We start from the raw sequence: 17,752 nt of genomic DNA on the forward strand, positions 1-17,752 counted from the left end.
CCCTAGGGCCGCCCCCCGCAAATCTCCATCGTGCCAGACGTGGAGGCGCGCAGTCCCCGCGGGTGTCCCTGCACGTCCCCCGGGGTCTCAGCTCCCGGTTGCGGGTCTCCGCTAGGCAGGGAGGACCGGACCGGCTGCCCCTCGGAGAGTCGCCCTCAGAATATTATTATATAGAAATATTTGAATGTATATGTGTAGCTTTAAGCATGTATTTAACATTTTATACATTTTGCCTATTTATATTTACATGTATATGTACATACGTAAGGTCTATTTTATTTCCCTCTTTGGAGAAAAATACCAAATCAATGCCACCCTTTCTCGCATGCATGTTTCCCTTCTAGTAAAGGAGGCTCCACCTCTGCTAGGGATTGATTCGTCCAGCAGTTTTTAGGATAATTTATGAAGCAACCTGATGAGCCTATTGGGCGAGTTGCTCGGTCCTTGCAGAGTGGGTTTCTACCTGTTTGGGTGTTTTATTTTATTTTTTTTCCCCCTTCCCTTCCCCTCCCCTCCCCTCCCTGCCGTGTGTCGGGGGGTGGTGGGATCGGTAGGGTCGCAATTTCCCAGGCTCTCCGGAGAAAACTCGGGCAAGGGAGAGCTCCTTCTCGCTCATGGATGCGTGGGGGGGCCCCGCGCCCCGCTGGATCCGCCGCCGCGGGGCCCGGCTGCTGCTGCTGCTGCTGACCGTGCGCCTGGGCAGCGGGTGAGTACGGCGGGAGCCGCGCTGCCCCCGCCCGCCGGGACCGCTACCTGCGCATCGCGCCCCACCTGAGCCGGGGGCTCCGGGCGGGGGCAGGGGCGGGAGGGGCGGCGTGTTGTGCCGCCAAACTTCAACCAAAACCGTGTCGGTGCTGCCGCTGTGGCTCCCGCGGGCGGCTGCGGCCGGAGGCGGCTCCGGCAAAGTAAAACTTCAGCCGCATCCCACTTGTTCGCTGGGCGGGTTGGTGAGTGCAGGCTCGGCTCGGCGCTGGAAGAGTCCCCCCCATGCCGAGGGCGGCCCGGAGCCCCGAGCTCTCCGCGCGGTGCCGCCCGTTCCCGCCGGCGGCTGCGGGGAGAGGGCCCGGGAGCGCGGCCAGCGCTGCCGCTCCTGCGGCGGCTGGTGCGGGGTGGCCGTGGAACCCGTGCAGGGCACCCGGCCCGGCAATGGGACCCGTGCGGGGCACCCACAGCGGCAATGGGACCCGTGCGGAGCACCCACAGCAGCAGTGGGACCCGTGCGGGGCACCCACAGCAGCAGTGGGACCCGCGCGGAGCACCCAGCCCGGCAATGGGACCCGTGCGGGGTACCCGGCCCGGCAGTGGGACCCGTGCGGAGCACCCACAGCAGCACCCACAGCAGCAATGGGACCCGTGCGGGGCACCCAGCGCGGCACCGGCTCCTGCCGCTGGGAGAATGATCGGGCTCACATGAGGAATGGAGCAGGGCAGCTGCTCAAGTCCCCGAAGTTGGAAGGTGCGTTTTGAGGGAGAGTTAGAAAATTGAGCTGGAGACCTCTGAAGAAACAACAGTTTGGTACAGCTGTGTACATGTCTTATTAGTACCCATAACAACGAAGAGGAATGTGATAATTCAACTCCATTGATGATGCAGTACTAATGTGAACAATTCCACAGGTTACACTCATAAAAATCACAAAACAGCACTTCAGGTATAAATAAAGGGTATTTGACTGTTGCTCAGTGTGTGTTTCTTTTAAATGAAAGATGAAGTTATCATTCTAGAGGATATAAAAATATGTAGTGTAAAGGCTAGCAAAAAAGAGGAAAAAAGGGAAAAAAATCTATTAAACATTTTTAAAGTCCATCTAGACTCCTTCACCACACTGAATGATGTGAGGTATGTTGATCTCATCGCATCTCATCTTCAGAAGGCTGCTGTGTTATCCTAGTAGAAAAACCCCTGATTATACTTTTCTTAACCTGTGTCTTTTAAAACCTTGATAAATTATGGAAATGTTTTTCAAAGGCATTGATGAAAATGATACCAGTGCAGCTGTGCGTCTTCAGAATGTTTCTTAATGATCGTAGTGTACCTCAGGTGTGAAAGAAATTATCAAGTGGTTTGAGAGAAAAGAATATGCATGCTAATTTATCAGTTCAAAGACTTTGTAACAAAGGAGGAGAACTAGCCAAAAAAAAAATTATTTTGCTTTGCTTGTCAGACTGTGGTTGGGATTATAAAATTGGGTGTAGATTACCATGGATGCATCTCATTAGCATTATAATCTATATATAAGTTGATAAGAAGTGAGAAAAAGAGGTAACTTACATGCATTGTTTTTTTCTGTGTTCCAGGACATCTCAGATAGAGGAAACCTTTGGTATGAATATCTGTGTATCTGAATCAACTGTTTTCAGCCTTGACTTTTTTTTTCAGAGGCTACATGGAAAAATGGTGTTTGAAAGATTTCTCCCCCCTCCTTTTTTTCCCTTTTAAGTGACCTCAAATGGACATGTGTTGCAGATCATGGTTCTCTGGTATGTAGTGCATTGCAATTCATGGACCTTTGGCACTCTTTAAAGTCTGCTACAAAGTAGGATGGAAATACTATTTTTCTGCTTCTTTGGAAGCCTCTCTATAGTTTCAGCCCAAGATTTTCCTTGAAGCTCAAACTAAAACACAGGAGTAATGCTTTTTCTCAATAGTAAACCAGGCTGCATGAACTTTGCCAGTTTTTCTAAAACTATCTTGCAGGAGCCAGTCTGCCTTTCCAACAGATATTTTTAAAAGGATGCAAATTGCATCATTTTTAGTACACATGTATACACAAAGTTCTTTGTGCTGAGTATGAATAAAGTTGCTTCAGCTGCAACAAATGGAGCTAAAGCCTAAGCAAAGGCACTGGAAGTTGAGCCCAACCAAGAGTTTATTCTATTAAGATACTGCCCCAAAAGCTGTTCCATGACATTACACCAAACTTCTCACACCACAGTGTGGGAACTCTTTCCCATGAAGCAGTTGTTTACCTCCAGTTCTTCACCTTCAGCACTAACAGATCAGAATGACCAATGCACTTGATTTAATTCCAGGGGTCCATATTTTGAAGGACTACTTTTGTCAATTGGAGATGTCTCTTCTGTAGCAGAAATTGGGCGGTGAGCCTTTCTACAAAATATGTGCAGGGAAAGAATACTTACCCAGCAGTTACTGCAGTCCTCAATGTCTGACAAACCCATTTTTCTTGTTGAATTCAAATAAACAGATAATTGATAGGCAGAGCATAAGAACTGACAATATAATTAATGTTATTTTCTCAGTTCCACCCATACAAGTACACCATAACTGTAACTTTTCTTCCAATTTATACTTCTTTAAATGGTATGTGCTGGTCAGCATGCCTAAAGGTATATTTTAAGCTTAACTTAATTTTGGACATATCTTCCTTTCAATTTGTAATCTGATGTTTTAAAAGCAATTATAAATGCTCTATTGAAATGCAACTGTCAGCAAGTACAAATGTCAAGTGATATTTTCTTTTCAAAGTATCTGTTAGGAAAATATATGATACAGCCTACGTTTTTCTCTCATATAAATTCCTGGATCAGAGTTAAGCCTGTCATAACAATGTTGGTTTCTTAGTGCTTGATAATAGTGATTTACTGTTTCATTTGAACATCTGTGATGTTTATTCATTATTATCCTCACTCTTATGTGCTTTGTTCATGATGTGACAACAAAGAACTTGTTATTCAGCAGTCCCAGATTTAAAATACAGTTTATTTTATTGAAAGTTTGTTAATATTTTCTTTTGTTGGTATAAAGTTTAAAGAGACCTAAATATTGAGAAATACTTACGGTCTTTGCACATAATCTTCTTACAGTGGTTTCAAGGAAACCTTCAAACTATGTCAAACTGTTAAGTAAAGAAAAGGCTCTCATCAAATTGAAACAAATTTTCATTTATTCTTAACTTTCTGTTTGTTAAATCTGCCTGATGTTAAAAAAGGCGCCTTTGCTGCAAATTCAAGCCTTTTTGAGCTGGACAGAAAAGTTTACAGGTTTACTTGTTGAGCTTGTTCTTTTTCTGAATACAGAAGTCTATCCACAGAGCAGATTACAAGGGGATCATGAGAATAGTGAGGTTTTTTTTTCTTTGAAGCTCTAGGCAGATTGTATTAATCTGGTTAAAACAGAACACCTAATACCTAGGACCACTTAAATGGACTAGGTATATGCACTGTTTGAAAGTGAGTAGCTTTGGTTTGGGCTGTCATACATATATTATAAACTAAAAGAGTCATATGTGTTGAATTCACAGAAAACCAAAAGTGATTGTCTCAAACCCCTTTTTTGTAGTACCATTTATGGTAGAAGAGAGTAGCACTTTTTGAATTACCTGCATAACTTTCTTGCACTGCACCCTGAATTGGTCGTGTGCATGAGTAAAATAACAATATCATAACTTAGCTGGTAAAGAGCAGCAGAGACAAGTACAAATTACAAATGACTGTAACACACTGACAGGAACCTTTAAAGGTTGGTGGATGACAATGACACTAACTTTTATTTCTTAAGAATTTCTCTGAATAGCAATAATTTGTACAGAGTAATTCAGATGCAACTGAATTAATCTGAAGATGACACAGAAGTCCAGATTTTGAATTTTTACACATGCAAACATTACTTAAGACTGAAAATAATGTGGTGAGTTCAGTGGCCTACAGGCCTATGTAAAAAATTGATTTTTATATATATATATATTTATTTATTTATAAAACTAAAATGGTAAATCATGGAGCAACACTGAACTAATAGAGGTAACTAGAGAGATTAGGAAGGTCATTGGAGTTCAACAGAACTGAACTTATTTTAAAGAAGAGGGCAATTTCAGTTATATGGATATGATAGTAATAAATAGTTTCTAAAATATGCTTTAATTGGGGATTTTCCAGTCAGTAGGATCTGTTGAGATAATCTGGTTTTATATAAGAATGTATAAGAGGCTAAACAAAACTGGAGAATTTACCCTGGTGCCTCTATTAGGTCTGCTCCTTCAGTTTAATTAAGTCCCTGCTTACAGACTTGGTGAGGAGGAATCTGATGAAATATTACACAGTATTTCTAATCTGAGGTTTCTCTGGCTTCCAGCCAGTGGATCTCCTGTTCCCAGTGTAACCTGCTACACCTGGCTTAGCCACTGGGTTACCATGTCCATCTCTTTGTGGGGAAATCCACATCTTCTTTCATACTTCTGATTCTGCAGGGTAGCCTCAAGGCATAGACCAATGGCTGCAGCTGCTCTTCAGGAGCAGAGTGTGGTCTGCATCCATCCGCTCTTTGACAAGATAACCAGTCATCAAAGCTCCTCCTTGTTCTGATTGCCTCTGCCAAGTTTTGCCCTGACAAGAACTCAGAGCATCTCAAGTGAATCTCGAAAATTCCTAAAGGAATCAGTATTTTGGTCAGAAAACATCCTGGCGTCTTTCTCTTTCCAGACTAGTCTTCCATAATATGTTGTAGAAACCTCCTCACCTCAGAAGCTCCAGTGTGGTTAGATTCCAAGGAGTTGTTGCAGGATGAATGATCTAGTTCAAAATGAAACTTGTGTACAAATGTGTCACAATTGGAGACTCTCTGCAGTGTGGAAATGTCCACTGAATTGGGTTTAGCCATGCTGCAGTCATATGAATTAATCTTTGAAGCACATCCCTGGTAGGTGTAGTTTAAGAGATGACTTGATAGCCACTTACATTCTTCTCTCACATGAGTAAACTGAGATACCTGCATTTCTTCAGAAAATATTTAATTATTTGCTTGACCACTTTTAAGCGCTTTCCATTTTTTTGTCTGAAGAAGAGATACGCACAGAATATTGCTTCACTGCTGCTTCATACTGCTCAGATCCTGTCTCACAGGATTAGCTCCAATATTGTTCAGGTGTAACTCATGTTCTTTTGCCTTGGTTGTCAAATCCTTTTCTGTGTCACTGCATTCATGTCTGGTAAGGTGTGAATGGCTAATTCTGTGTTTCTAAATTTATATGCCGCAATTTTTCTTTGTTTTAAGGAAGACAGACTTAGTGGATAGGAAATATCTGAGGTAGAACAAAGGGGATACATCCTCTTTGGATTAAATTATTTGATGTCTCAAATAGATTGTTAGTCCTTTCCTTTAGTATGGTTATCTTCTTGTTTAAGGCAGTGTACCATGAGGGATTAAGTGTTATTATTAGTAGTGTAATGCAGTATTATTGTCCAATTTTTCTTTTTAAATAAAGTTTGACTGGATAGAATTTATACTAGTAAAAAAATGTAGCATTCAGTGTCCATTTAGGTGGTAAACTGTCAATGTAAGTCACAAATTTTTTTTTTAATTTCATTGTCCAATGTTAAATTTGCATGACAGAATAAATTATGTGCATTTTTTTTTTTAATAAAGTGTCCTCATTGTTTTCTCTGGAGGAGAACAGTTCTTAATATCATCACCATACAGCCATTGGATATGGATTGGGTTGTGTTAGACCTGCTGCAGGTGACCTATGGACCTGTACCTTAGGTTCTTTGCCAGTGAGGGCCATACAGCTGATGGCCTGTGGGTTGTGTCCAGCAGGGAATAACTCTGACTACCATACATTTTAGTTACCATCTAACAAGAGGTGTAATTCTTCTGTTTGAAAGAGATGTGTAATGTAATGCACAACATCAGAGAAGACAATTTTGTGCATAGAGACAGCAAGCTTTTGATTACATGGTTTAGGTATTTCCATTAGTCCTTACAGAGTATATTCATCTCTCTATACAATTATTCATTAACTTAACTGACCTTTGGATTAGTCTATAATTTCCTAATTTTACACTAAAATTTCAGTAGAGCCTATAAATTATATTTCTAGTGGGTACATGTTGTCATTGCCTAGTTATTGTAGTTGCATGGCTTTTTCTGTAATTTCAAGCTGAATTTACTTATATGCTGCAATTACAGTGTGCAATTCAATGCAAGTCTCTGGTTCTGTTGCTGCTTCAGTCCATGTATATTTATTTGGCTCTTGTGGGAGGAGGATGGCACCTGCTCACATGTGTAGCACAATTTGGAACTATTTCACAGAAGTTTGGTTTTGTGAAGGGTTGTAGTGGATTTCTTGTCACCTGAAGATTTTGCAGGAAATATATGATGAATTGTGTTAGATCAAATATTCAAATGGATGTGCTGAAATACCATCAGCTTAAATGACTGAAAAAACCTTATAAAGGTTTGCTCATTTGATACATTTTTTGAGATGCTGGTGATATTTTAAGGTAGAAAATTGACTTTGCAATTTGGTGAATTTTATAGTTAGTGTGGGATTTCATTTAATTAGGTTAACATCTTTTTTTGAAGTTATAGTTCTCAGCATTCATTTATCAAAAGTTTGTTTTAAGTTTAGTTTAACTATGGAAAGTGTATCTTAGATCAAAGCACTTAGCCCATCAACAGTGTATTTGCTCATTTTGAATTTGATGGCTATTAACATTTCATGAGTCAAGTGTAGATAATGTGTGAATGGTGTGCTGATGTGTGACACATGGATTTATGTGTTCCTGTCTTTGTGTCTTTGTGTGGTGATCAGTCTGAAACTTCCAGGAGATCTGGTACTGCCATGGTTAGTACGTATTTCACATAACCAGTGACGTTATCAACACTGGGTCCTTCCTTAGCACTTTGGGGATATTTTGACCTTTATATAATACCTGTTGTCCCTCTTCAGTTATATATACTTGTCCTGGGTTGACTACATGATGCTTTTATCCCCAGTCGTCTCATTCTGTTTATGTTGAATAATAAGTTTTGCACCTTTAAGAGTGTTCCAGATAATGAAGGGTGGGGAGAGAAGAAGCGCGCAGTTTGTTTTCAGACACTGCACTCCACTCCCCCACATTCCTCCTCCTGGACTCCTCCATGGATAGACAGCAGGACAGAGCTCTTTTGCTTTTTAGTTAGTGTTAGCTAGCTGAGGCAAAGAAGTTCCCTGGACTGTGGTTTTTTTTTCTTTTCTTTGGACCTCTTGAAACCTGCTCTGGACTGAACACCCGGGAGAGCACCAGAGCTCACATCTCTGGCCCACCGGGCCGGGCCTGGCCTGCGACTATTCCAGCACCGGAGGGACTGATCAGAGACTGAGTGAGCTGCAACCCAGGGACGGGGTTTTCTCAGTTTGTCATCTCTTTTCGAGTGGCAAGGGGTCTCAGTGTTTGATATTGTTTTGGTTTTATTGTTTAATAACTAGTTTTTTTCCACCTTTCTCCAAGGAGGTATTTTTTCCCTCCCGGACCAGTGGGGGTCAGGGGCCGGTTGAATCTCTTTTTCCCACTGGAGCTCCTTTGAGGGATTCTTCCCCAAATTTGCTCTAAACCTGGACACTACTTGGGTTCTATAATTTGCTTTGGTTATCCTCGTACTTTCTTTTCAAGTCTTCATTTGTTTCCTGCTGCTTTGTCTAGATGAACAGTGCACTATGGGTGTTTACATTCTGGTTATTTGATTGCGTGCTTTGGCCAAAACCCACAAAGAAGGTAAAACTTACCGACTGAGAAAACAAGATTCCACCTCAAGTCCTGTGTTCAGTTCCGGGCCCCTTCATTATCAGAAAAAAGGTGAGGTGTTGGAGTGTGTCCTAAGTAGGGCAATGGAGCTGGTGAAAGATCTAGAGGTTAAGTCCTGTGAGGAGTGGCTGAGGGAGCTGGGGTTGTTTAGCCTGGAGAAAAGGAGGCTCAGGGGGCCCTTATCACTCACTCTCTACAACTGCCTGAAAGGAGGTTGTAAAGGTGGGGTCAACCTCTTCTCTGAGGCAAATAGAAACAGGACAAGAGGAAATGGCCTCAGGCTGTGACAGGGGAGGTTCAGGTTGGACATTGGGATGCGTTTGTTCCCAGAAAGCATTGGAGGGGGCTGAGCTGGGTCCTGGTAGAGTCACTATCCCTGGAGGTGTTCAAGAAACAACTCTGTGGCACTTGATGCCGTAGTCTGGTTGACAAGGTGATGATCAGTCAAAGGTTGGACTTGATGATCTCAGAGGTCTTTTCCAAACTAAATGGTTCCATGATTCTGTGAAAAGACATCATATAACATGTTCTTCAAGTTTGTGATCAGAAGACAAAATAATTGCTGCAAGGGAAGGGAAGTGAGAACTGTGCCCTGTTTCCTCCTTTGTCTGGGGTGGAGCAAGAATTCCTCAGAGTGTCAGGAATAATGATTTTAGCATAATGTTTCTTAAAGACATTTTTTTTCCATTTTGAAATATTACTGTTTTACCAAATTTGTATGTTTGCAGACAGGGCTGCTGTTCTGAGGGAGCAGGAGACCCTGGGTTAATGTGTTGACAGGAACATTATAAAAGTCATCAAGGATGAGTGCTAAAATCCTGCACCTGAATGGAAAATCCCCCTCAGCAGGACTGGAGCTAGCTAGCTGGGGAGCAGCTCTTCCAGAAGGACCTGGAGTTGCTGTTGGAGAGCATGGCACCTTGGCACAGCAGACTCCTGGGCTGTGGGATCAGGTACACATTAAGTAAGGTGAGGAAATTGACTGTCTCCCTCTGCTCAACCCTTGTGAAACTGCATGTAGATACTGCATCCAGTTCAGGGCTTAAACTGGAGGGAGCTCAGGAGAGGATACCAAGCTGGTCAAGCAGGAGCACCTGTCCCTAAGAGGCAAGGGCTGATCTGACTGGAGAAAAGATAACTTGGTGTGGATTCAGCATCAGACCCAGCATTTACTGGGAGGCAATCCAGAAAACAGAGGTTGGCACTTCCTAGTGGTGCATGGTAAGAAAATGAGAAACAATGGTGATGAATTGCAACAGGGAAATCTCAACTAGATATAAAGAAAAAATTACTAGAAAGATAATTAAACAGCAGAACGAGATATCCAGTGAATGTCTTTCCATGGAATTTTGTATACCAGCTGGATTAGGCAAGCACCCTAGTCTAAATTCAGATTCGGCCCTTTGACTAGAAGTAAACTTCTTAAGATTCCTTCTAAATTTTATGTGAAAACTAGTAATTTCTCTGGAAAATTGCAGAAATCAGCTTGTGTTTTTTTGTTTTGTTTTGCTCTGTGTGCAAAATCCTTGCTCTCTATTGTGTGGCACAAAAAGAGAATTGTAGAAACAAGTAGTTTTCTGCCTCAGGTCTCCACAACTGAGGATTTTTGTCATCACATATGGAGATAAAGACATGGTCAAAGTAAGATTGCTATATTAATCAAGCTGAATATGTTTGAGAATCCAGCAGCTCTGAAGTGGTACAGAGAATTACCTGTACTTGGCTACAGAGATGTGAGAAAAATTGTCAATTGATTTCTGGGCTGCAGCTTGATAGGAGTAGAGGCAGCAGTTGTACTGGTCTGACCATATCAGCCTTTGGATGAACTTTCAAGGAGATAAACTTTGTATTATGTTAGAAGACTGATGGATAAAGAATATCTGAGATACTTTGAGTCTTTATGACAATTTAGTGAGATCTCTCAAATCCATTTGAATTAATAACATTTGACCAGTGTTATTTCAAACAGCATGCAGCATTATGTGAAAATTGACTTGGAGAAGAGCAATTTGTGTGGATCTCAGAACAAAATTGTTCTCTCAGAATATAGCTTTAATAGTATCTGTTGCTCCTCTTGTTAAAAATCCACGTTTCTATAAATATTTTTGTCAGATTGTACCTTTATTCCGTGCTCAGAGTTAAGTCTGGTTGTATTGTTCAGTAATTTTGAATTAGTTTTTGATATGTAAGTGTCACAAAGATGTTGAAGATTTTATGAGAAATGTGATAATGCTTTTAAGTGAAGGTATCACTGAGATTAAAATTAGTTGGACTGAAGTTATTATGTGTTGGAGAAAATGTTTAATATCTCTGAGATGTGCTTCAAAGATGTAATGACTCAAACGATCTTAATCATCCAGTACTTGTGATATGTATGAAGATATCACAAGGTTAATAGTCTGAGCACTCAGATACATAGGCAGCACTTTTTTACAGGGAGTGAACACCAGAGGTGCATGTTTTTATTCTGTTACTGCTATGATTGTTCATTCTTTTTGCAAAAAAGCTTATTTAATACCAAGTGAACTTCCCTATGTAGCTTATACTTCTAATCTAGTGTTCAAATATTTCTGTGTAGGAATTCCGAATATTTTTTTCCACACTTTTCCCTGATAATTAATGTCCAAATTAATCCCTTTACTAAACAACAAGGAAGAAGAACGGAAAGAAGAAGCAGGACAGAAAATTATAAACAGCCAGACAAATATGAAATAAAACAAATAGCACAAGGGACTATGTGTATTCAGAAGAAGAATCAACCTAACAGTATGTGGTAGGTGTACTGGAGAAAAGATATAGGGAATAAGCAAAACATACTTCAGTGGGAGAGAGAAATACATTTTGACACACAAAAGGATATGCCCAAGGGTAGCAAGGCAGAAAGGGGGGGAAATTGGTGAAAACGTTGGAGATGGGGGGAAAAGAGATTTTTGTCAAGAGAATGTCTAAACCACTTGGGGAAGGATAAAGAGGAAGGACTTTAATATCAGTGGCTGTATATCCCACAGGATTACCAGGAGTAAGTAGTGCTTTTTCCAAAAAAGCATATTTTCAATAGCTGTATTTTTTTTGCTTGCAATTACTTTTATTTTCCCAGAAAATTTCTGTGACACATAAACCATATCAGTGAAGATGCTGATGATGAAATGCAAGAGTTCACTTCCACAGAATTGTAACGGAACTGATGACTATGAAGTCAGCCATAAAGTCTGAAAGATAAGTCTTGAGAGATGAGCCTTGAGAGTGAATGCTTTAAACCATTCACTACTGACAGCTAGCAGTGATAGTGAGCTTCCAAGTCTTTTCTAGAAAAATGAAATTGAGTTCTATTTTATGAGTCATGATTATGTGGCCCTAATTATTTTTTCTATTTGAGAGTAGTATTTGCATACCTGAAGGAGTGCCGCTAAATTCTCAGCTTCTGAGGGTACTACGAGTCTATCTGACATCCATCCATGTTTTATCTTAAGAAGATTCAAGAACATATGCAAATATATAATTTAAATTTCTGACATGAGAGTAATTATTCATTCCACATTGAAGTTGCATTTTTCTCTGTATTTAAGGAACTTTGCTCTGCTTCAGGCATTTCTTAAACTTATCAACCTGCCAGAGTTCCGATTTTCATCTACGCCTGGTCCTATGCCCTGGTCATTCACATGGCACAATTAAGTACTTACATTTGTGTCTTCTGAGCTAGAATCATCACCAGCCTCTTTACAAATGTCTGACTCTGGACATAGGTGTGTCAGTGACCATGTTTAGCTTTTCAGCAGAGCTTTAGATCTTTTTTCATGTGTGGAATTTGGCTAGTTCAGGTGAGCTCTGACTTCACATTGATGGGGCCATGAAATAAATACACTTTACCACATACAAGCATACAGTGCTTGGTGTTCTGGAGCAAGCTAGTGTCTGGTTAGATGATCTGTTGGAAAACTTCCCTGGGAACCTTACCTGTCTTGACTGACTTGTTATGAAGGCCGGTATTATTGTTTACAAAGTAATCTGTAGTATTAACACTTCAAGAAATTTTTTTTGTTTGTTTTTTGGGGTTTTTTAAGTAATACAAAATAAAGGTTAAATTGCATTATATTTAGACAAAGGATGTATCCTGGGGAGCACAGCCAGTGAATAACAGCTGTCTTATGTCATATTTCATCATTTAGGTAAGTGTTACTGTGCCCTACCCCTGTGTTGGTGAAACTCCTGAAGCAACTGAAGATCCTCACGTAAATGAAGTAACTCAACTAACCTTACTGTTTTCATTCACATATGTAAGGCAACAAGGAAAGAAGTGTATTTGTTTTAGCTCTCTCAGCATGGAAATTATCTGAAACACTCCATTTCCTCCTTATTTATTTATTAAATAATCATCAGAGTATTTCTTGTACAGAAGGATCACTATCTCCAAATAGACGAGGCCCCTGTGAAGGTTGTCTAAACCTCACAGGTACCAAGAGCTTGACTGAGTTGCTTCTGCACAAACTTAAAGCTTCAGCAGAGATAACTCAGGTTCCTTGACAAGTGTCTACTTTTCCAGAGGCCTACAGGTTCCCTATAAATCAGCCCATCTTGGAAGACTGGATATCCTTCTGTGTGCTGGATAGGAATAGGAGCCTGGGAATGGACAACTAAATTGATGCTTAGCTATATTTAAATTCTCTCACTTATGCCATACATGTACTTCTGTGCGTAATACTTTGACATGCATGATGCAAGGAGCAGTCAGAACAGTTTCCCTATATTAGTTTTTCTTCCAGTTCATTGCATAACTTGACAGATGTTAATTGCAGCACAAAGGTCACCTGACTGATTTTTCTCGTATTTAAAGGAGAATAAAAACCTATGATATTAGTGTCTGAAGAGAAGCACGTTGCCTGATGTTGAAAAGACTTATTTAGTCTTTAGTCACTTGTGCCCAGAGATTTATTAGCCATGGTAATGTCTCCAATTAGTTGAAGGACAGAGAGCAAAATGGGGGCACTTTTTGCCTAATTGCTGGTAGCTGTGTACATGCAGTATACTGTTGAGTTTATGAGGGTAGCTGAAGTGTTGTAACAACAAACATCTTGAGAGGTGAGGTCTCTTTCTTACTTATAAAATCATTAAAATCAGAATTAGCACCTGCATTATTAGACATAAAGTAGCACTGTGCCATGGAACAGAAATGTTTCAATGTTTGATGATGTATTTTTGTTCTAAATCATAATCTCTGTAGACATTCTGAAAAAGATAGTGAGTTAACTTAGCTGGAACAAATACATTTTACACTAAATGGAGAGATGATCAAGTATTATGTTCTGTGTATAGTGAAATAACCTTTAGATGAACTTGGAAAGGAAAAGAATTCCTCTTTAATTAAGTTTGCCTTTCTTCTTGGGGTTGTGAAAGAGACAGGGTAGTGCTACCATTAAAATGGGAGTGGAGTTAATTGGCATTAATCTTCATGGGTTTTTCAGATTTATTTTAATGGCAAAGAAGTAAAAAAGTCCTCAGCCCAAGTTAACTGTCATTAAATAATTGAATGGCATACCTGAATTTAACATTTCATTTTCTGGTTTAGAATGAAGTTTGCTGGCTTCTGTTTTTCCTTCTATCCATTCCAAATCCTGAAGAAAATGCTGGAGATACACAAAAACTTGGTAAAAGATTAATAGTTTTGACCCATCTTGATTTCTAAAGTGAATGTTTCTTTATAGAACATGGCCTAGCAAGGTCAATTAAGTGATAACACCATCTCAACTGATCCTGCAGACTTTTTACATCTGAAGGGATTTCTATCTTTAAAACAAACTAATTAAAATCTCTTTAGCATGACAAATGTTTAGCATGACAAATCTGTTTAGCATATTGGTAATTCAGATTGCTGGAGATGAATATGGACACAGTGCCTGTCCTGTTGCCTTCACATGACTAGGTGCTCTTTTGAGCGAGCTTTGTGCAACTCCCCCCAAACCGACTGGGTTGACAATTCAAGTTGGCAGGTGGTGTGCTCTGTTTCACTGAAGGGTTTACAAAAGGCTTTCTGTATATTCTGGTCACTTCCTCCTTCCATCCAGTGTCATTCATTCTTACCACAGTCTTGTTGCTGCACGTCAGTGGCTGTGGTTTAGGAATCAGAACTGTAGAACCGGGTTCCATCAGCATTTCAGAGATATTACAGTCTCTACTGCACGCTTGGTGACCTTGGGCACATTTTAAAGACAAGTTTAAAAGATGGTAGTCAGGTAGTGAGATGGGTTAATCTCAGTCAAGCACCTCTGAAAAGGCTGGTAAGAGAGGAATAGAGTGAGAATAGCTGTTTTCACCTTGAAGAACAGCAGTAATTCAGGTATTCCACATTTGGTTACATTATTATCTGATTCATGTTGGCTTCTTTGCCCTTTTACCAAATGGGTTCGTGGGTCACAAGCTCTTGTTGGCCTTGTGTACTAGTGTAGAAAACAATTGTTTCTTTTTGTGCAGTTGGCACTTTTTTCAGTGTACAGTATTTCCAAGATAAAATCAATTAGTTCTGTGTAAATAGTCAGAAATGCGCATTTTAAACCAATACTTGTCAGACACCAAGTAAAGAAATGTTGCCTCTAATAAAACTGTCTTCTTATATGGATTTATTTACTGGTGCCTGGAAAATCGCTCAGATGTTGGGATGGAATTTTTCCCTTTCCCGTGGAATTGCATTAATAGCTTTCTGTAAGCTGTCATTGTACACCTATTCGTAGTTCAGTGTTTTAAAATTGGAGGAGGACCAGAGATACTCCAATTAAGTAAGACAAAAAGTGAAAAAATGAAAAGTGAAAATCTGAAATCTGTTTTTATTTACATTGTTTCTTCTTGTTAATTTCCAGTGTATTTAAATATATTAAATTATAGAAAAGAGCCAAGTGGAGATCAGGTTGCTCAGAGAGTTGTGCAGCTTCCATTTTTCCATTTTTGAGTGTCTGCAATAGCCAACCTGATCAAGCCATGAGCAACCTGCTGTGACCTCAGAGCAAGCCCTGCTTTGAGCAGGAGGCTGGACTAGAGAGACCTCTCATGATCTCTTTCTGACGTGATTTGTCCTGTGAATCTATAAATAAAATTAAGGACTCTTTGAAATGTCAAGATATTCAAGTGACTGTGAGTTGAGGTGTTGTGGTTGTAACTCCTATTTGGTTTAGGTGGTCATGGCATGACCTCTTGTACTTTCCATTTTGGCTGTTCGTAATAGCATTGTGGAAAAAACTTTAAAGAAGAACAAAGTAGAGTCATAATCACTTCAGATTTTCTGCAAATAATTGGGCTGACCCAGAGAATCAGGTGCCCTGTATATGTAAGGAACTCTATTAATTTCACTATACTTTCTACTGTTTATGGGATGGAAGACAAAAAAAGAAGGTCAGTTTTTTGGCGGTTATGTGTTTCCTTAGAGAGCTAGTTATAAATTAACTTTTAACTCCTCATCATCTTAATGCCTCTGGGAAAAGTCTGGGATTGCCTTTTCACTCTGAGCAACTGTAAGCTAATTTATAAAGTAATTAGATGCCAAAAAGTGCAAGCTGATCATAAATAGATATAATAATAATTAAAAAAAAGCTGTATGGCAACAATGCATGAAAGAAACAGGTAGCTCTGAGGGAGAAAGAGTGTACATTTATGAAACTTAACTTCCTAGTTTTAGTGCTCCCATTAGTGGGATCCTGCTAATGGGAAACGTTAAATATTTAATATCTGACATTTCTCTATGTAGTGCAGTAAAGATTAAGTATTTTATGGTGCATTTCAATTTAAAAGAATGAAAGCACTTTTCAGGCTGTTACAGGGAAGCTGTCAGTGAGCCTTGTATTTAGACTGCGTATTACTTTCTGCTATAATAGACTCTTTCAACTTGTTTGCAGCAAGCTAGGTATGAAAGCTCTGATATCTGAACAGTGCTTTTTGTTCATCCTCTGCAAACCTATTGAGCTGTGGCAAGGTTTCCTTTCCCAAATTAAGCAGGCATGCCAAAACCACTGAGAGTTTCCACGGCCATGACAGTTTTGATTTTCAGTGAGACTTGCTAGTGCTATCCAAGAGGTGATACAAGGCCTTTCTATTACAGACTGGTTTGAGGCATTTCCACAAAGGGCTGCAATAAAAGGCAGGCATGCCTTATCTCACTCTGTCCTTTCCTGACTTTTTCTGTCCTTTCTTCACATGGAACATACTGGTGGTCTTCTTTCCTGTGGTAAATTTGCTGAAAATTTCCACTCTTAGTTTCGAGGGCAGCATATGTCCGTGTAATTTAGAAACCCTTAATAAAGCAGTAACATTTTTAGTTTTGATATACAATGGGAATTGTCACAAGGATAGTAATTTAATTCTTTTCTTTTACTGGAATACTGTGCTTGTGTTAACATTGGATCTGATTTATAGGGGCTGCATATTTTCTGTAATTGCTAGCCAGTGCCCATTTGTGAAGGTAAGTTGTGTGACTGTTAGTTACTGCTGTCAGTCTCAAGCAGTTTGCTTGACCTCAAGCCCATAGCATTTCCTTGAAATAAACTAGATGAGTAATATCGATAGCAGTTTTTAGCACTGGAGGAATATTGAAGTCCATACTCATTTGATTGAAATGGAAAGAAAACTACTTTCAGGCATTCTTTGACCTTTTGGTGATATCTGAGTGAATTTGCAGATGCAACCAAGGTATTGCAATTTTTTTTAATGATCTAGGGATTCACTATCTATTGCTGCTTATCTAATTAAAAGATAGGTAATAAATGAATATGTAATTATTTTCCTTGTACAATTGTTTCATCTTGATAAAATAGGTAGCTAATAAATGATCTGAAAATGGAGTACCATTCCTTTGAGTTAACTATACCATGTATACATTCAGAGACGTAATTGGCATATGTCTGCAGCTTCTGCTTCTCCTAGTGCTTAGTTGTAGCACATGGATGTAATGTTTGCTTGCTTAAAATGTGAATGGAGTTTAATCAGAATGCAAGTCTTATTTTTTTACATCATATAACAGAGTCTACTAGGAAGGAGATTCTGTTGATGCTTTTTAAAATAGCATACAATAGATATGCTATTATGAAGATTAAGCATCTCTTAGAAATATCAGCAGCATTGCTTGAGAAAGAAATGCATGTAGGGAAAAGCTTTGGAATTATACTTTTGTTTTAAAACAGGAAAAGGCTGACAGTAAGCTGATGGCTGCTGCTGCCTTTGTGGGTTTGACTCATGGCTTGAGTTTTTCTAT

The 17,752-nt window shown here is 39.8% G+C and overlaps 1 protein-coding gene across 1 annotated transcript in view; it reads left to right on the forward strand.

Moving 5' to 3' along the window:
- Positions 1–450: 450 nt before the first annotated feature.
- Positions 451–17,752, forward strand: part of GABRG1 (gamma-aminobutyric acid type A receptor subunit gamma1) — a 58,893-nt gene continuing 41,591 nt past the window's right edge. The window contains exon 1 of the mRNA XM_063157346.1: positions 451–706. Within this exon, the coding sequence (XP_063013416.1) occupies positions 615–706 (92 nt within the window). The 5' untranslated portion in view covers positions 451–614. The remainder of the gene's footprint in view (positions 707–17,752) is intronic.

This window comes from Melospiza melodia, chromosome 5 (genome assembly GCF_035770615.1).
Source record: "Melospiza melodia melodia isolate bMelMel2 chromosome 5, bMelMel2.pri, whole genome shotgun sequence".
In the NCBI taxonomy this organism is placed as follows: domain Eukaryota; kingdom Metazoa; phylum Chordata; class Aves; order Passeriformes; family Passerellidae; genus Melospiza; species Melospiza melodia.